This window comes from Petromyzon marinus, chromosome 83 (assembly GCF_048934315.1).
Source record: "Petromyzon marinus isolate PM22_M1 ecotype Great Lakes invasive population chromosome 83, UKy_Petmar_22M1.pri1.0, whole genome shotgun sequence".
Classification (NCBI taxonomy): domain Eukaryota; kingdom Metazoa; phylum Chordata; class Hyperoartia; order Petromyzontiformes; family Petromyzontidae; genus Petromyzon; species Petromyzon marinus.
In genome coordinates this window covers 1318060-1338919 of record NC_133748.1, presented here as the reverse complement: position 1 = coordinate 1338919, position 20860 = coordinate 1318060, and the positions used below count along the sequence as shown (strand labels likewise).

Here is a 20860-nt window from a genome sequence, read left to right as displayed (position 1 = left end):
GACTGTGTGTTAGACTGTGTGTCTGTGTGTGTTAGACTGTGTGTTAGACTGTGTATTTGAGTGTGTGTGTGTTAGACTGTGTGTGTGTTAGACTGTGTGTCTGTGTGTGTTAGACTGTGTTAGACTGTGTGTGTTAGAGTGTGTGTGTTAGACTGTGTGTGTGATAGAACCTTCAGCTGATGGAACCTGCAGCTGATAGAACCTGCAGCTGATAGAACCTGCAGCTGATAGAGCCTTCAGCTGATGGAGCCTTCAGCTGATGGAACCTGCAGCTGATAGAACCTGCAGCTGATAGAACCTGCAGCTGATAGAACCTGCAGCTGGTAGAACCTGCAGCTGATAGAACCTGCAGCTGATAGAACCTGCAGCTGATAGAACCTGCAGCTGATAGAACCTGCAGCTGATAGAACCTGCAACTGATAGAACCTGCAGCTGATAGAACCTGCAGTTAATAGAACCTGCAGCTGATGGAACCTGCAGTTGATAGAACCTGCAGCTGATAGAACCTGCAGCTGATGGAACCTGCAGTTGATATAACCTGCAGCTGATAGAACCTGCAGCTGATAGAACCTACAGCCGATAGAACCTGCAGCTGATAGAACCTGCAGTTAATAGAACCTGCAGCTGATAGAACCTGCAGCTGGTAGAACCTGCAGCTGATAGAACCTGCAGCTAATGGAGCCAGCAGTTGATAGAACCTGCAGTTAATAGAACCTGCAGTTAATAGAACCTGCAGCTGATGGAGCCTGCAGCTGATGGAGCCTGCATCTGATAGAACCTGCAACTGATAGAACCTGCAGCTGATGGAACCTGCAACTGATAGAACCTGCAGCTGATAGAACCTGCAGTTGATAGAACCTGCAGCTGATAGAACCTGCAGCCGATAGAGCCTGCAGCTGATGGAGCCTGCAGCTGATAGAACCTGCAGCTGATAGAGCCTTCAGCTGATAGAACATGCAGCTGATAGAACCTGCAGTTAATGGAACCTGCAGTTGATAGAACCTGCAGCTGATGGAACCTGCAGCTGATGGAACCTGCAGCTACATATAACCTTCAGCTGATGGAGCCTGCAGCTGATAGAACCTGCTGCTGATAGAACCTGCAGTTAATAGAACCTGCAGTTAATAGAACTAGCAGCTGATGGAGCCAGCAGTTGATAGAACCTGCAGTTAATATAACCTGCAGTTAATAGAACCTGCAGCTGATGGAGCCTGCAGCTGATGGAGCCTGCATCTAATGGAGCCAGCAACTGATGGAGCCAGTAGCTGACAGGTGACGAGAGGATTGAGAGGCAACAGCTGAGGCCTTTGGGGGTGGTGGTGTCGGTGGTGGTGGTGGGGGTAGGGGTGGTGGTAGGGGTGGTGGTGGTAGGGGTGGTGGTAGTGGTGGTGCTTGAGGAGTGATTGGGGCTCGCACACAGCAACTCACAGAGAGACGCGAGGTGAGTGTCTGTGTGTGTCTGTGTCTGTCTGTGTCTCTGTGTATGTCTGTGTGTCTGTGTCTGTGTGTGTGTCTGTGTGTGTGTCTGTGTGTGTGTCTCTGTGTGTGTGTGTCTGTGTGTGTGTCTGTGTGTGTCTGTCTCTGTGTGTGTGTCTGTGTGTGTGTCTGTGTGTGTCTGTGTGTCTGTGTGTCTGTCTGTGTCTGTGTGTCTGTCTGTCTGTGTGTGTCTGTGTGTCTGTGTGTGGGTGCACATAGCCTGGCACAAGCGTCGTGGTGACGTCACCGCCACTTAGTGGCGAATGGCGGTTGTTGTTGTCTGTCTGTGTGTGTCTGTCTGTGTGTGTGTCTGTGTGTGTCTGTGTGTCTGTGTGTGACTGTGTGTGTCTGTGTGTCTATGTGTGGCTGTGTGTTTGTGTCTTTGTGCTTCGTGTCTGCGTGTCCGATAGCGACGATCTGAACCTGTCCCGGGCCTACTCCTCTAGGTCGACTCAGCCTCAAATTATTGGCTGCACTTTGCCCGAGCGGTCTATTTGAGGTGCTACGCAGGGGATCCTTTACATTTGTCCAGACCTGAACACAATCCCCCTGGTCTCGGTAAGCCAGGCTACGTGTGAGTGGGTGAGTGAGTGGGTGGGTGAGTGAGTGGGTGGGTGAGTGAGTGGGTGGGTGAGTGGGTGAGTGAGTGGGTGAGTGGGTGAGTGAGTGAGTGGGTGAGTGAGTGGGTGGGTGAGTGGGTGGGTGAGTGAGTGAGTGGGTGAGTGGGTGAGTGAGTGGGTGAGTGAGTGAGTGGGTGAGTGGGTGAGTGAGTGGGTGGGTGAGTGGGTGGGTGAGTGGGTGAGTGAGTGGGTGAGTGAGTGGGTGAGTGGGTGAGTGAGTGGGTGGGTGGGTGAGTGAGTGGGTGAGTGAGTGGGTGAGTGGGTGAGTGAGTGGGTGGGTGGGTGAGTGAGTGAGTGGGTGAGTGAGTGGGTGAGTGAGTGAGTGGGTGAGTGAGTGGGTGAGTGGGTGAGTGAGTGGGTGGGTGAGTGAGTGGGTGAGTGGGTGAGTGAGTGAATGAGTGGGTGGGTGAGTGAGTGGGTGAGTGAGTGGGTCAGTGGGTGAGTGAGTGAATGAGTGGGTGGGTGAGTGAGTGGGTGAGTGAGTGAGTAGGTGAGTGAGTGGGTGGGTGAGTGCGTGAGTGAGTGGGTGGGTGAGTGGGTGAGTGAGTGGGTGGGTGAGTGAGTGAGTGGGTGAGTGAGTGGGTGAGTGAGTGGGTGAGTGAGTGGGTGGGTGAGTGGGTGAGTGAGTGGGTGAGTGGGTGAGTGAGTGGGTGGGTGAGTGAGTGGGTGGGTGGGTGAGTGAGTGGGTGGGCGAGTGGGTGAGCGAGTGGGTGAGTGGGTGAGTGAGTGGGTGAGTGGGTGAGTGAGTGGGTGGGTGAGTGAGTGCGTGGGCGAGTGGGTGAGCGAGTGGGTGAGTGGGTGAGTGAGTGGGTGACTGGGTGAGTGCGTGAGTGAGTGGGTGAGTGGGTGAGTGAGTGGGTGGGTGAGTGGGTGAGTGAGTGGGTGAGTGAGTGGGTGGGTGGTTGAGTGGGTGAGTGAGTGGGTGAGTGAGTGGGTGGGTGAGTGAGTGAGTGGGTGGGCGAGTGGGTGAGCGAGTGGGTGGGCGAGTGTGTGGGTGAGTGGGTGAGTGAGTGAATGAGTGGGTGGGTGAGTGAGTGGGTGAGTGAGTGGGTCAGTGGGTGAGTGAGTGAATGAGTGGGTGGGTGAGTGAGTGGGTGAGTGAGTGAGTAGGTGAGTGAGTGGGTGGGTGAGTGCGTGAGTGAGTGGGTGGGTGGGTGAGTGGGTGAGTGAGTGGGTGGGTGAGTGAGTGAGTGGGTGAGTGAGTGGGTGAGTGAGTGGGTGAGTGAGTGGGTGGGTGAGTGGGTGAGTGAGTGGGTGAGTGGGTGAGTGAGTGGGTGGGTGAGTGAGTGGGTGGGTGGGTGAGTGAGTGGGTGGGCGAGTGGGTGAGCGAGTGGGTGAGTGGGTGAGTGAGTGGGTGAGTGGGTGAGTGAGTGGGTGGGTGAGTGAGTGCGTGGGCGAGTGGGTGAGCGAGTGGGTGAGTGGGTGAGTGAGTGGGTGACTGGGTGAGTGCGTGAGTGAGTGGGTGAGTGGGTGAGTGAGTGGGTGGGTGAGTGGGTGAGTGAGTGGGTGAGTGAGTGGGTGGGTGGTTGAGTGGGTGAGTGAGTGGGTGAGTGAGTGGGTGGGTGAGTGAGTGAGTGGGTGGGCGAGTGGGTGAGCGAGTGGGTGGGCGAGTGTGTGGGTGAGTGGGTGAGTGAGTGAATGAGTGGGTGGGTGAGTGGGTGGGCGAGTGGGTGAGTGGGTGGGCGAGTAGGTGGGTGAGTAGGTAGGCGAATGTGTGGGCGAGTGTGTGGGTGAGTGGGTGGGTGGGTGGGTGAGTGGGTGAGTGGGTGGATGAATGGGTGAGTGGGTGGGCGAGTGTGTGGGCGGGTGAGTGTGTGGGCGAGTGGGTGGGTGAGTGGATGGTTGAGTGGGTAGGTGAATGTGTAGGTGGGTGTGTCAATGGGTGAATGAGTGAGTAGGTTAATGAATGAATGAGTGGCTTGGTGGGTGGATGAATGGGTGGGTGGGTGAGTGTCACGGGCTAGAGAAGAGATGGAGTGACGTGGTACAGGAGGACGTGGAGCTGAGTGGACTTGCCGATGACCGGTACCAGCGGTGTCAAGATCGCCCTCTGTGGAGGTGGAGGCTCGTGAAGGACGCTACTGGGCTAGTGCCAGGCTAGGTGCACCTTGAGGCTACTGGGAAGTTGGAGGCAGTCGCCTTCCAGCAACAACGGAGGGCAGAGGAGCGACGCTCACAACAACGAGCGGAGCGCCGGGCGGATAAAAACAGCGAGTTGGCACAGTGGGAGGGTACAGCTGGTGGTGCATCTACCGGTCATCTCGGTCAGCCGACCCGTGGCACCTCCTGCGTTGAGAAGGTCCAGATATGTTCTAGAACGTTCTGCATGGTGCAGACTGGTTTTGCAAGGTTCAGATAGACGCTATAAGGTTTTGCACGGTTCAGACTGGTTCTGGAAGGTTTAGACAGATTATATAAGGTTCCGGATAGTTCAGACTGGTTCTGGAAGGTTCAGACAGATCATATAAGGTTCGGCATGTTCCAGACTGGTTCTGGAAGGTTCAGACAGAATCTAGAAGGTCCTGTACGGTCCAAACTGGTTCTGGAAGTTTCAGATAGATGCTATAAGGTTTTGCACGGTTCAGACTGGTTCTGTAAGGTTCAGACAGATTATATAAGGTTATGGATAGTCCAGACTGGCTCTGCAAGGTTCAGATTCTAAAAGGTTCTGCATGGTCCAGACTCGTTCTGGAACCTTCCGACAGATTCTAAACGGTTCTGCATGGTTCAGAATCGTTCTGGAAGGTTCAGATTCTAAAAGGTTCTGCATGGTTCAGACTCGTTCTGGAAGGTTCTGACAGATTCTAAAAGGTTCTGCACGGTTCAGACTCGTTCTGGAAGGTTTAGACAGATTATATAAGGTCCCGGATAGTTCAGACTGGTTCTGGAAGTTTCAGACAGATTATATAAGGTCCTGCACGGTTCAGACTGGTTCTGTAAGGTTCAGACAGATTATGCAAGGTTACGGATAGTCCAGACTGGCTCTGCACGGTTCAGATTCTAGAAGGTTCTGCATGGTCCAGACTTGTTCTGGAAGGTTCTGACAGATTCTAAAAGGTGCTACATGGTTCAGACTCGTTCTGGAAGGTTCAGATTCTAAAAGGTTCTACATGGTCCAGACTCGTTCTGGAAGGTTTAGAATCTAAAAGGTTCTGCACGGTCCAGACTCGTTCTGGAAGGTTTAGACAGATTATATAAGGTCCTGGATAGTTCAGACTGGTTCTGGAAGTATTCAGACAGATTATATAAGGTCCTGCACGGTTCAGACTGGTTCTATAAGGTTCGGACAGATTATGCAAGGTTACGGATAGTCCAGACTTGTCTCTGCACGGTTCAGATTCTAGAAGGTTCTGCATGGTCCAGACTCGTCTTGCCAGCTCTCTGGAAGGTTCACGAAGGCAAAGTTTCACAAAGGTTGCTGGAAACGTCTGCCGGTGTGGTGTGGTGCGGTGGGGGGTAGGGGGCGGTGTGAGTCAGCAGATATAGCCAGGAGAGGTGCGTCTTGTGAAGACAGACGCCCTGGTCAAGGTAGGCGAAGTGATTATGAGTGGGGACACGTGAGAGGTGATAGGGAAAAGCTTGAGTCCGGATTTGCACCCACTAATCCACGAGCTCACCCACCGACTCGCCCACCTGCTCACTCGCTCGCTCAGCTACCCAGTCACCCATGCACCCACTCACTCACTCATCCAATCGCACAATCACTCACCCATCCACCCCTTCGCTCACCCACTCACTCAACCACCCATCCACCCATTCACACACACACTCACGCACCCACTCACTCACTCGCTCATTTACCCACTCATCCGCCTGCTCACCCATCTACTCATCCACCTACTCACCCACCTACTCACTCGCTCGCTCAACTACTCAGTCACCCATGCACCCACTCACTCACTCATCCAATCGCACAATCACTCACCCATCCACCCCTTCGCTCACCCACTCACTCAACCACCCATCCACCCATTCACACACACACACTCACGCACCCACTCACTCACTCGCTCATTTACCCACTCATCCGCCTGCTCACCCATCTACTCACCCATCTACTCACCCACCTACTCACTCGCTAGCTCAACTACTCAGTCACCCATGCACCCACTCACTCACTCACCCAATCGCACAATCACTCACCCATCCACCCCTTCGCTCACCCACTCACTCAACCACCCATTCACTCACCCACTCACTCAACCACCCATCCACCCATTCACACACATTCACGCACCCACTCACTCGCTCATTTACCCACTCATCCGCCTGTTCACCCACCTACTCACTCAACTACCTAGTCACCCATGCACCCACTCACTCATCCACTCTCACGATCACAGGCTCACTCACCCACTTATCCACCCACTCACTCACCCACTCACCCATCCACCCATCCACTCACTCACCCACTCACTCAACCACCCATCCACTCACCCACTCACTCAAGCACCCATCCACCCATTCACACACACACACTCACGCACCCACTCACTCGCTCATTTACCCACTCATCCGCCTGCTCACCCACCTACTCACCCACCTACTCACTCAACTACCCAGTCACCCATGCACCCACTCACTCGTCCAATCGCACAATCACTCACCCATCCACCCCTTCGCTCACCCACTCACTCAACCACCCATTCACTCACCCACTCACTCAACCACCCATCCACCCATTCACACACACACTCAACCACCCATTCACTCACCCACTCACTCAACCACCCATCCACCCATTCACACACATTCACGCACCCACTCACTTGCTCATTTACCCACTCATCTGCCTGTTCACCCACCTACTCACTCAACTACCCAGTCACCCATGCACCCACTCACTCATCCACTCTCACGATCACAGGCTCACTCACCCACTCATCCACCCCTTCACTCACCCACTCACTCAACCACCCATTCACTCACCCACTCACCCATCCACCCATTCACACACACACTCACTCAACCACCCATTCACTCACCCACTCACTCAACCACCCATTCACACACCCACTCACTCACTCACTCGCTCATTTACCCACTCATCCGCCTGCTCACCCATCTACTCACCCACCTACTCACCCACCTACTCACTCAACTACCCAGTCACCCATGCACCCACTAATCCAATCGCACAATCACTCACCCATCCACCCCTTCACTCACCCACTCACTCAACCACCCATTCACTCACCCACTCACCCATCCACCCATTCACACACACACTCACTCAACCACCCATTCACTCACCCACTCACTCAACCACCCATTCACACACACACTCACTCAACCACCCATTCACACACACTCACGCACCCACTCACTCACTCGCTCATTTACCCACTCATCCGCCTGCTCACCCATCTACTCACCCACCTACTCACCCACCTACTCACTCGCTCGCTCAACTACCCAGTCACCCATGTACCCACTCACTCATCCAATCGCACGATCACAGGCTCACTCACCCACTCATCCACCCACTCACCCACTCACCCATCCACCCATTCACACACACACTCACTCAACCACCCATTCACTCACCCACTCACTCAACCACCCATTCACACACACACTCACGCACCCACTCACTCACTCATTTACCCACTCATCCGCCTGCTCACCCATCTACTCACCCACCTACTCACCCACCTACTCACTCAACTACCCAGTCACCCATTCACCCACTCACTCATCCACTCGCACGATCACAGGCTCACTCACCCACTCATCCACCCACCCACCCACTCACCCACCCACTCATCCTCCCACTTATCCACCCACTAAATGATGAATGTTTGATTCTGCGCCATTGAATCGATTCGACGTTGGTGTGGTTCCTGTGAGAGTGTCGTGACTGAATAATTTATGTAAATTTAGAATATTGCGCCGGGATAAATTATGCTAATTAGAACATCGTGACTGATCGTTCGTTGTACGTTAATCAGATTCGCGTGACTGAATAATTTATGTTAATTTTAAATCTTTGCGCCGGAATAAATTATGCTAATTAGAACATCGTGACTGATCGTTGTATGTTAATCAGATTCGCGTGACTGATATAATTTATGTTAATTTCGATTGGTTGTGCCTGATTAATTTATGTTAATTAGATTAGGTCCGAATAATTAGTCTTTAGTCGTGTGCCTGAAAAATTGTGCCCGAATAGCTGGATTAGATTATTGTGCGTGAAAATTGTACGCCAATTAGAATTACATGTACCCGTGTAATTTATATCCTTTTTAAAAGGGATAGTGTAGTGTGTAGTGTATAGTGTAGTGTATAGTGTAGTGTATAGTGTAGTGTATAGTGTATAGTGTAGTGTATAGTGTAGTGTATAGTAGTGTATAGTGTAGTAGTGTATAGTGTAGTGTATAGTGTAGTAGTGTATAGTGTAGTAGTGTATAGTGTAGTGTATAGTGTAGTTCTGTATAGTGTAGTAGTGTATAGTGTAGTGTATAGGGTAGTGTATAGTAGTGTATAGTGTAGTGTATAGTGTAGTGTATAGTGTAGTAGTGTATAGTGTAGTGGTGTATAGTATAGTGTATTGTGTAGTAGTGTATAGTGTAGTGGTGTATAGTGTAGTGTATAGTGTAGTGTATAGTGTAGTTCTGTATAGTGTAGTAGTGTGTAGTGTATAGTGTAGTGTATAGTAGTGTATAGTAGTGTATAGTGTAGTGTACAGTGTAGTGTATAGTGTAGTGTATAGTGTATAGTGTAGTATATAGTGTAGTATATAGTGTAGTGTATAGTGTAGTGTATAGTGTAGGGTCCGTCCGATGGGAATCGCGGATGCCCGGAATCAACTTGTGCGCCCTGACCCACCCCGTCCCCACCCCCGCATCTCCCATTTGTGAGTTCTAGAGGGGCCATGGACGGCCTTGAGGTGTTTCAGAGTCCCGGCAAGGGTCGAGGGTTGAGATCGACACGGGATCTCGGCACGGGGGAAGTCGTCTTCGCCTGTGCCCCCTATGCCGCTGTCGTCTTTGACTCGTGAGAGGGCGCCCTACGATACATTGTACACTACGCTATACACTACGCTACTATAGACTACGCTACTATACACTACACTATGCACTACTACACACTACACTATACACTACTCTATACACTACGCTACTATACACTACTACACTATACACTACTACACTATACACTACACTATATACTACACTATATACTACACTATACACTACACTATACACTACACTATACACTACACTATACACTACACTATACACTACTATATACTATACACTACTACACTATACACTACACTATACACTACTACACTACTATACACTATACTATACACTACACTATACACTACACTATACACTACTATACACTACACTATACACTACTACACTATACACTACACTATACACAACGTTATACACTACACTATACACTACACTACTATATAGTACTATACACTACACCACTATACACTACACTACTATACACTACTACACTATACACTATACTATATACTACACTATATACTACACTATACACTACACTATACACTACACTATACACTACACTATACACTACTATACACTACTATACTATACACTACACTATACACTACACTATACACTACTATACACTACTACACTATACACTACACTATACACAACGTTATACACTACACTATACACTACACTATACACTACACTACTATATACTACCATACACTACACTACTATACACTACACTATACACTACACTATACACTACACTACTATACACTACTACACTACACTATACACTACACTATACACTACTACACTATACACTGCTATACACTACTATACACTAGACTATACACTACAACACTATACACTACACTATACACTACGTTATACACTACACTATACACTACACTATACACTACACTACTATATACTACTATACACTACACTACTATACACTACACTACTATACACTACTACACTATACACTACACTATACACTACTACACTATACACTACTATACACTACACTATACTAAACACTACAACATACACTACACTATACACTACTACACTATACACTACTACACTATACACTACACCATACACTACTACACTATACACTACTACACTACACTATACACTACACTGTACACTACACTATACACTACACTATACACACAACTATACACTACACTATGATGGTGGTGATGATGGCGGTGATGAAGGTTGTGGTGGTGGTGGTGGTGGTGATGGTGGTGGTGATGATGGCGGTGATGAAGGTTGTGGTGGTGGTGATGGTAATGAAGGTTGTGGTGGTGGTGGTGATGATGGTGGCGATGATGGTGGTGATGATGGTGGTGGTGGCAATGATGGTGGTGATGAAGGTTGTGGTGGTGGTGGTGGTGATGATGGTGGTGATGAAGGTTGTGGTGGTGGTGATGATGGTGGTGGTGATGATGGTGGTGATGATGGTGGTGATGATGGTGGTGGTGATGATGGTGGCGTTGGAGGTTGTGGTGGTGGTGATGGTGGTGGTGATGGTGGTGGTGAAGGTTCTGGTGGTGGTGGTGGTGTTGATGGTGGTGATGATGGTAGTGATGATGGTGGTGATGAAGGTTGTGGTGGTGATGGTGGTGGTGATGATGGTGGTGGAGGTTCTGGTGGTGGTGGTGATGATGGTGGTGATGATGGTGGTGATGAAGGTTGTGGTGATGGTGGTGGTGTTGATGGTGGTGATGATGGTGGTGATGATGGTGGTGATGATGGTGGTGATGAAGGTTGTGGTGGTGATGGTGGTGGTGATGATGGTGGTGAAGGTTCTGTTGGTGGTGGTGATGGTGGTGATGATGGTGGTGATGATGGTGGTGATGAAGGTTGTGGTGATGGGGATGGTGGTGGTGGTGGTGTTGATGGTGGTGATGATGGTGGTGGTGATGGTGGCGATGGAGGTTGTGGTGGTGGTGGTGATGGCAATGATGGTGGTGATGAAGGTTGTGGTGGTGGTGGTGAAGATGGTGGTGAAGGTTGTGGTGGTGGTGATGATGGTGGTGGTGGTGTTGATGGTGGTGATGATGGTGGTGGTGATGGTGGTGATGGTGGTGAAGATGGTGGTGGTGGTGATGATCGTGTTGATGGTGGTGATGATGGTGATGATGATGAAGGTGGTGTTGATGGTGGTGATGGTGGTGATGATGAAGGTGGTGCTGGTGGTGGTGATGGTGGTGCTGGTGGTGGTGCTGGTGGTGCTGGTGGTGGCGATGGTGGCGATGGAGGCGACGTTCATCCCTTCCCCTCCCTGCGTCTCCTTCTCACACTTGCAGGATGGCGGAAAGCGTCTGCCACTGTTGCCTGCGGCGCGGTGGCGGTGGAGGCGGTGGAGGCGGTGGTGGCGGTGGAGGCGGTGGAGGCGGTGGAGGCGGCTCGCTTCACCGCTGTGTTTCTTGCCGGTTCGCCCTCTACTGCGACCGCTCATGCCAGCGCCGAGCCTGGGCAGAGGGTCACGGGCCGGAGTGCCGGGCCCTCAAGCAAAGCGCAGACGCCGGTGGCCGGCCCGGGGAGAACGTCCGGTGAGAGGGGGGGGTGGGGGGAGAGGGGGGAGGGGGGGAGATGGCGGATGGGAGAGATGGGGAGATGGGGGGAGATGGGGGGAGATGGGGGGGAGAGGGAGGGAGATGGGGGAGAGATGGGGGGAGATGGGGGAGAGATGGGGGGAGATGGGGGTAGATGGGGGAAGGAGAGATGGGGGAGGGAGAGATGGGAGACATGGGGAGAGATGGGGAGAGATGGGGAGAGATGGGGGGAGATGGGGGGAGATGGGGGTAGATGGGGGAAGGAGAGATGGGGGAGGGAGAGATGGGAGACATGGGGAGAGATGGGGAGAGATGGGGAGAGATGGGGGGAGATGGGGGGAGATGGGGGGAGATGGGGGAAGGAGAGATGGGGGGAGATGGGGGAGATGGGGGAGGGAGAGATGGGAGACATGGGGGAGGGAGAGATGGGGAGAGATGGGGGAGGGAGATGTGGGCGATGGGGAGAGATGGGGAGATGGGGGAGGGAGAGATGGGGAGAGATGGGGGGGGGATGGGGAGATGGGGAGAGACGATGTCGACGCTGACTGATGCCACCACCCCCCCACCACCTCCCCCCACCACCCCCCCCCACCACCCCCCCCCCCACCTCCCCACCCCCCCCCCCCCCCCCCCCCGCCACCTTCCAGACTGGCCGCTCGAATCCTGTGGCGCTGGTACAAGGAGGGGGGTGTGAGGGCCGCCCAGGACCTCATCTCCATCCCCGAGTTGCAGGACCACGTGGAGGCTCTGGGAGCGGAGGAGCGATCCGAACTGCAGAGCGACGTCAACGCCCTGGGCCACTACTGGAAGGCCGCCGCTGCTGCTACTGCCGGTGCCGGTGCCGCTGCCGGTGCCGGTGCCGGTGCCGGCGGCGGCGACAGCGACGTTCAACTCTTCACCCACGTGCTGGCGTTGGTGAGGGTCTTGCAGCTCGCCGGCGCGGTGCGCGGTGGTGGTGGTGGTGGTGGTGATAGTGGTGGTGGTGGTGGTGGTGGCGGTGGTGGTGGTGGTGGTGATAGTGGTGGTGATAGTGGTGGTGGTGGTGGTGGGGGTGGTGGTGGGGGTGGTGGTTGTGGTGATAGTGGTGGTGGTGATAGTGGTGGTGGTGGCGGTGGTGGTGATAGTGGTGGTGGTGGTGGTGGGGGTGGTGGTGGGGGTGGTGGTTGTGGTGATAGTGGTGGTGGTGATAGTGGTGGTGGTGGTGGTGATAGTGGTGGTGGTGGTGGTGATAGTGGTGGTGGTGGTGGCGGTGGTGGTGGTGGTGGTGGTGATAGTGGTGGTGGTGGTGGCAGTGGCGGTGGTGGTGATGGTGGTAGCGGTGGCAATGGTGGCGGTGGCGGTGGTGGTGGTGAAAGGGAGCTGGACCGGTACCGCCTGGATCTCTGCGGCATCCGGCGGGCCCATGTCCTTGACACCAGGGACCTACCGTGGAGGTGATCTGCCCTCTGGCCATCGACCCGTCATCTGTAAGATGCGCCTGCCATTCTTCCACTCCGGTGGTGGGTGTACACCCAGGACCCCATTCCGACCTAAGGTGGCCTGGTCTCAGTTATCTGATGAAAGTTTGGTAGCGAGAATTTCATCGTCGCCCTGCCGCTGGGATTGGCATCGTCCCCCGCTCCTCCTGACGTCGAGGGTAAATGGGCGAGGGTTAGGACTGCGACTCATGCAGCTGCAATGGCTGCTTTGGGTACGCGGTCCAGACCTCCCCAGAGACCCTGGCTGACAGAGGAGGCGTTCAGGATGGTTGAGAAAAAGCGACAGGCCCACTGCCATCGGCTACAGAATCCCACGTCAGAGAATGAGGAGGCTTACCGCAGCCTTCGCTCGGAGGTCCGGAGAGCCGTGAGGCAACCGCAAGGATGGGTGGCGGTCGCGGGTTGCTGAGGAGATGGAGTCTGCCTCAGTGGCCCGCGATAACAAATCTCCATTTAACTCCACCTGCAGCGCCACACCTATTACCATCATTCGGGAGGAAAGAACGGTGATCCGACCTCCGACCCCACCTCCGACCACCCACCCAGGAACAGCTTTGCAGACTTGCTGATCACTTCCGTGAGGTCCTGGTGCTGGGGGGAGGGGAAATCCCTCAGCCTGGAAAATTATCACGGGGGGCAAAAGTTGGGGGGGGGGAGGGGGGGACGACGACCCTGCTGAGGCTGCCTCGCCCCCCCCCCCCCCCCCCACGTGGTGAGTGGCTGGCTCAGGCGCCACCCTACTGGGAGGCAGTGGAGGGCGATCCGGAGGAGCATCTCCCACGCCGGGGTCCCGCTACGACCATCTGGAACCTGGGGCCACCGCTCCCTCGCTCCCTCGCTCCCTCGCTCCCTCGCTCCCTCGCTCCCTCGCTCCCTCGCTCCCTCGCTCCCTCGCTCCCTCGCTCCCTCGCTCCCTCGCTCCCTCCCTCCCTCGCTCCCTCGCTCCCTCGCTCCCTCGCTCCCTCGCTCCCTCGCTCCCTCGCTCCCTCCCTCCCTCGCTCCCTCGCTCCCTCGCTCCCTCGCTCCCTCGCTCCCTCGCTCCCTCCCTCCCTCGCTCCCTCGCTCCCTCGCTCCCTCGCTCCCTCGCTCCCTCCCTCGCTCCCTCGCTCCTTCCCTCGCTCCCTCGCTCCCTCGCTCCCTCCCTCCCTCGCTCCCTCGCTCCCTCGCTCCCTCCCTCCCTCGCTCCCTCGCTCCCTCGCTCCCTCGCTCCCTCGCTCCCTCCCTCCCTCGCTCCCTCGCTCCCTCGCTCCCTCGCTCCCTCGCTCCCTCGCTCCCTCCCTCGCTCCCTCGCTCCCTCCCTCCCTCGCTCCCTCGCTCCCTCGCTCCCTCGCTCCCTCGCTCCCTCGCTCCCTCGCTCCCTCCCTCCCTCGCTCCCTCCCTCCCTCGCTCCCTCGCTCCCTCGCTCCCTCGCTCCCTCGCTCCCTCGCTCCCTCGCTCCCTCGCTCCCTCGCTCCCTCGCTCCCTCCCTCCCTCGCTCCCTCGCTCCCTCGCTCCCTCGCTCCCTCGCTCCCTCCCTCGCTCCCTCGCTCCCTCCCTCCCTCGCTCCCTCGCTCCCTCGCTCGCTCCCTCGCTCCCTCGCTCCCTCGCTCCCTCGCTCCCTCCCTCCCTCGCTCCCTCGCTCCCTCGCTCCCTCGCTCCCTCGCTCCCTCCCTCCCTCGCTCCCTCGCTCCCTCCCTCCCTCGCTCCCTCGCTCCCTCGCTCCCTCGCTCCCTCGCTCCCTCGCTCCCTCGCTCCCTCGCTCCCTCCCTCCCTCCCTCCTCTCCCTCACCACCACCACCAGCAGCAGCAGCAGCAGCAGGGCCGCTCCACCCCGCCAGCTGGCCGTGCCAGCAAGGGAGCGCAGTCCCGGGAGATGCCCCTAACCCGTCCGTGGTGGACGGGGCAGTAGGACGAGGGTTGGACTTCAGAGTTTACGCGCAGGGTAGAGGCCAGAAAGGGAAGGTCGGCATCGGCCACGATGGACAGCGCGTCCACCCCCCCCGCCCCCGCCGCCCCGAAGGAGGGACGAAGAAGGGCGGGCGGGCGGGCGGGCGGGCGGGCGGGCGGGCGGGCGGGCGGGCGGGCGGTCGGGAGTCTCGAGTCCAGGGTAAGAGGCGGGCAGTTGATGATCTCCCAAGCGATGGTGGCCCCAAGGCCCCAAGGCCGCGCTGCTTCGGAGGCCGTCTGGAACGCTTATCCCCGTCCCGGTGTTTCGGAAGCCACTGCAGCTGTCCGCTTCGAAGCCATCGTCCGGGTTGACAGACTCGTCTCTGTAGAGCTTGTGGGCGGACTTTCCTGCGTCTCCAGACGCCGAGTCCCAGTCTCGCTGAGGCTCTGGTCCCTAAGTTCCCAGACCCTGAGTCTCTAGACCCTGAGTCTCTAGACCCTGAGTCTCCAGACCCTGAGTCTCTAGACCCTGAGTCTCTACACCCTGAGTCTCTACACCCTGAGTCTCTAGACCCTGAGTCTCTAGACCCTGAGTCTCTACACCCCGAGTCTCTACACCCCCACTGCCTCCCCTGAGTATCTACTAGACCCTGAGTCTCTACTACACCCTGAGTCTCTACACCCTGAGTCTCTACTAGACCCTGAGTCTCTACTAGACCCTGAGTCTCTACACGCTGAGTCTCTACACCCTGAGTCTCTACACCCTGAGTCTCTAGACCCTGAGTCTCTAGACCCTGAGTCTCTAGACCCTGAGTCTCTACTAGACCCTGAGTCTCTAGACCCTGAGTCTCCAAACCCTGGGGCCCAGACCCTGAGTCTCTAGACCCTGAGTCTCTACACCCTGAGTCTCTACACCCTGAGTCTCTACACCCTGAGTCCGTCTCCCTGAGTCTCTACACCCTGAGTCTCTACACCCCGAGTCTCTAGACCCTGAGTCTTTACTAGACCCTGAGTCTCTAGACCCTGAGTCTCCAAACCCTGAGTCTCTACACCCTGAGTCTCTAGACCCTGAGTCTCTACACCCTGAGTCTCTACACCCTGAGTCTCTACACCCTGAGTCCGTCTCCCTGAGTCTCTACACCCTGAGTCTCTACACCCCGAGTCTCTAGACCCTGAGTCTCTATCCCGCTACCTCCCCTGAGTCTCTACTAGACCCTGAGTCTCTACACCCTGAGTCTCTACACCCTGAGTCTCTACACCCTGAGTCTCTACACCCTGAGTCTCTAGACCCTGAGTCTCTACACCCTGAGTCTCCAGACCCTGAGTCTCTACACCCTGAGTCTCTACACCCCGAGTCTCTACACCCTGAGTCTCTACACCCTGAGTCTCTACACCCTGAGTCTCTAGACCCTGAGTCTCTACACCCTGAGTATCTACTAGACCCTGAGTCTCTACTAGACCCTGAGTCTCTACACCCTGAGTCTCTACTAGACCCTGAGTCTCTACTAGACCCTGAGTCTCTACTAGACCCTGAGTCTCTACTACACCCTGAGTCTCTACTACACCCTGAGTCTCTACTAGACCCTGAGTATCTACTAGACCCTGAGACTCTAGACCCTGAGTCTCTACACCCTGAGTCTCTACACCCTGAGTCTCTAGACCCTGAGTCTCTACACCCTGAGTCTCCAGACCCTGAGTCTCTACACCCTGAGTCTCTACACCCCGAGTCTCTACTACACCCTGAGTCTCTACTACACCCTGAGTCTCTACTACACCCTGAGTCTCTACTAGACCCTGAGTCTCTACTAGACCCTGAGTCTCTACTACACCCTGAGTCTCTACTACACCCCGAGTCTCTACTACACCCCCGAGTCTCTACTACACCCCCGAGTCTCTATCCCGCTGCCTCCGCTGAGTCTCTGTCCCCCTACCGCACAGATCGGCTGCAACTGCTTCACGCTGAGCGACGGTGGGGGAATGGCGCCCGTCGGCGTGGGCCTCTTCACCAACCTCTGCCTCCTCAACCACGACTGCTGGCCCAACTGCACGGCCGTGTTCAACGCGGGCAGGTGAGAGTCCTCGGACTCGCTCGCTCGGAATCGCTCGCTCGCTCGGAATCGCTCGCTCGGAATCGCTCGCTCGCTAGTTCAGATTCACCGGGGGCTCGCTTGGCCTCACTGGGACTTAACTCAAAGACTCCTCACTGGGCCTCACTCGGACTCAGCCGGACTCGCTCACCCTCACTGGAAGTCACTGGAACCCACTGGGTCGCGCTCTGGCTTACCGCGAGGGGACACCAGCGAGACCGGGAGACTCGGGGTGTGGAGACTCGGGGTGTGGAGACTCGGGGTGTGGAGACTCGGGGTGTGGAGACTCGGGGTGTGGAGACTCGGGGTGTGGAGACTCGGGGTCTGGAGACTCGGGGTCTGGAGACTCGGGGTCTGGAGACTCGGGGTCTGGAGACTCGGGGTCTGGAGACTCGGGGTCTGGAGACTCGGAGTCTGGAGACTCGGAGTCTGGAGACTCGGAGTCTGGAGACTCGGAGTCTGGAGACTCGGAGTCTGGAGACTCGGAGTCTGGAGACTCGGAGTCTGGAGACTCGGAGTCTGGAGACTCGGAGTCTGGAGACTCGGGGTCTGGAGACTCGGGGTCTGGAGACTCGGGGTCTGGAGACTCGGAGTCTGGAGACTCGGAGTCTGGAGACTCGGAGTCTGGAGACTCGGAGTCTGGAGACTCGGAGTCTGGAGACTCGGAGTCTGGAGACTCGGAGTCTGGAGACTCGGAGTCTGGAGACTCGGAGTCTGGAGACTCGGAGTCTGGAGACTCGGAGTCTGGAGACTCGGGGTCTGGAGACTCGGAGTCTGGAGACTCGGGGTCTGGAGACTCGGAGTCTGGAGACTCGGGGTCTGGAGACTCGGGGTCTGGAGACTCGGGGTCTGGAGACTCGGTCTGGAAACTGAGCGTTTTGAGACTCGGATAGACCGGGTCTCGGTGATTGGGTCGGTGATTTGGTTGGTTATTGAGTGAATGGGTGAGTGGGTTAAAGAGTGGGTGAGTGGGGTGAATTATTAGGTGGGTGGGTGAGTGAGTGAGTGGGTGGGTGGGGGAGTAGGTGAGTGGGTGAGTAAGTTAATTGGTGAGTGGGTTAATGAGTGGGTGAGTGGGGTGAATTATTAGGTGAGTTGGTGAGTGAGTGAGTGGGGGAGTAGGTGAGTGGGTGGGTGAGTAAGTTAATGGGTGAGTGGGTTAATGAGTGGGTGAGTGGGGTGAATTAGGTGAGTGGATGAGTGAGTGAGTGAGTGGGTGAGTGGGTGGGAGAGTAGGTGAGTGGGTAAGTTAATGGGTGAGTGGGTTAATGAATGGGTGAATTATTAGGATTAGGTGAGTTTGTGAGTGAGTGGGTGAGTGGGTGAGTGGGTGAGTGGGGTAGTAGGTAAGTGAGTGGGTGAGTGAGTGAGTGGGTGGGTTAAAGAGTAGGTGAGTGGGGTGAATCATTGGGTGAGTGGGTGAGTGAGTGAGTGGGTGGGGGAGTAGGTAAGTGAGTGGGAGAGTAAGTGAATGGGTGAGTGGGTTAATGAATGGGGTGAATTATTAGGTGAGTGGGTGAGTGAGTGAGTGGGTGAGTGGGTGGGTGGGGGAGTGAGTGAGTGGGTGATTGAGTGAATGGGTGATTGAGTGAATGGGTGAGTGGGTGAATAAGGTAGGTTAGCGATTGGGTGAGCGAGTCACTGAGTGAGCGAGCGAGCGACACCTTGACCACATCTCTGTGTTACGTTGCCGGGGTTGGGATTTCAAGGGGGTCTTGGTGGGAGTTGGGTGGGTTTAAGGGGCTCTGTAGGGGTAGGGGGGTTTAAGGGGGTCGGCAGGGGGTGTAGGAGTTTCGTGAGTGGGGGTGTCACTCCACGTCGCTGTGTAACTTGGCGCACCACCACCTCCCACCACCACCCACCACCACCACCCACCACCCACCCCCCACCCACCCCCCACCCACCCACCACCACCCTCACCCACCTCCCATCACCACCCACCACCACCCACCACCACAACCCACCACCACCACCACCACCCACCACCACCCACCACCCACCCACCACCCACCCCCACCACCCACCACCACCCACCCACCACCACCACCCACCCCCACCACCCACCACCACCACCCACCACCCACCCCCACCACCCACCACCACCCACCCACCACCACCACCCACCCCCACCACCCACCACCACCACCCACCACCACCACCCACCCCCCACCACCACCACCCCCACCACCACCACCCACCCCCCACCACCACCACAACCCACCACCACCCACCCACCCCCACCACCCACCCCCACCACCCACCACCACCCACCACCACCCACCACCACCACCCACCACCACCACCCACCCCCACCACCACCACCCACCCCCACCACCCACCACCACCACCCACCACCACCCCCCACCACCCACCCACCACCACCACCCACCCACCCCCAACCACCACCACCCACCCACCCCCCCACCACCACCCTCACCCACCCACCACCCACCCACCCCCCACCCACCCACCCACCACCCACCCCCCACCCACCACCACCCACCCCCCACCCCCCACCCACCCACCACCACCCACCCCCACCCACCACCACCACCACCACCACCCACCACCCACCACCCCCCACCACCCCCCCACGCGCCCTCCGCTCCCCTCCCCACCTCAGCCGTGTGGCGGCCATGGGGAGCACCACTCCAGCACTGAGGTGGGTGGGGGCGTGGCTGGGGGCGTGGCTGGGGGGGTCACGCGGGTCGCCCCTCGGCCAATGGGGACGCGCGAGAGCCCTACACCCCTCCCCCCATGGGGTAGGTGTGGGGAGGGGTGGTCACGCGGGGCGCCCCTCGGCCAATGGGGACGCGCGAGAGCCCCACACCCCTCCCCCCATGGGGTAGGTGGGGGGAGGGGTGGTCACGCGGGGCGCCCGTCGGCCAATGGGGACGCGCGAGAGCCCTACACCCCTCCCCCCATGGGGTAGGTGGGGGGGTGGTCACGCGGGGCGCCTCTCGGCCAATGGGTGCGTGGGGGTGGGGTGGAGGATAAAAAATGGCCGCCCTTTGCTATCGATCGCCTGCACCTAGCGGATCAATATGTCAGTGACCTTATTATAGATCAATTCAGACCCTATTGGTCATCCTATACACTACTATAGACTACACTATACAACTACTATAGACTAAACTATACACTACTACACTATACACTACACTATATACTACACTATACACTACACTATACACTACACTATACACTACACTACTACACTATACACTAAACTATACACTTGTCAGTGACCTTATTACAGATCAATTCAGACCCTATCGGTCATCCTATACACTACTATAGACTACACTATACAACTACTATGGACTAAACTATACATTCCACTATACACTACACTATACACTACACTATACACTACACTATACACTACACTATACACTACACTATACACTACACTATACACTTGTCAGTGACCTTATTATAGATCAATTGAGACCCAATTGGTCATCCTATACACTACACTATACACTACACTATACAACTACTATACACTACACTATATACTACACTATACTACACTATATACTACACTATACACTACACTATACACTACACTATACACTACACTATAGACTACACTATACAACTACTATATACTACACTATACACTACACTATACACTACTAAACTATACACTACTACACTACACTATACACTACACAATACACTACTACACTATACACTACACTATACACTACTACACTATACACTACTACACTATACACGACTACACTACACACTACACTATACAATACACTGTAG

At 55.7% G+C, this 20860-nt stretch overlaps 1 protein-coding gene across 1 annotated transcript in view; it reads left to right on the top strand.

The window, feature by feature from the left end:
- Positions 1-1368: 1368 nt before the first annotated feature.
- The window catches only part of LOC116958796 (histone-lysine N-methyltransferase SMYD1), a 25895-nt gene continuing 6403 nt past the window's right edge, over positions 1369-20860 (top strand). Inside the window, exons 1-6 of the mRNA XM_076057630.1 lie at positions 1369-1441; positions 8964-9092; positions 11401-11646; positions 12297-12564; positions 16932-17063; positions 17218-17940. Coding sequence (XP_075913745.1) covers positions 8971-9092; positions 11401-11646; positions 12297-12564; positions 16932-17063; positions 17218-17940 — 1491 coding nt within the window. The 5' untranslated portion in view covers positions 1369-1441; positions 8964-8970. The remainder of the gene's footprint in view (positions 1442-8963; positions 9093-11400; positions 11647-12296; positions 12565-16931; positions 17064-17217; positions 17941-20860) is intronic.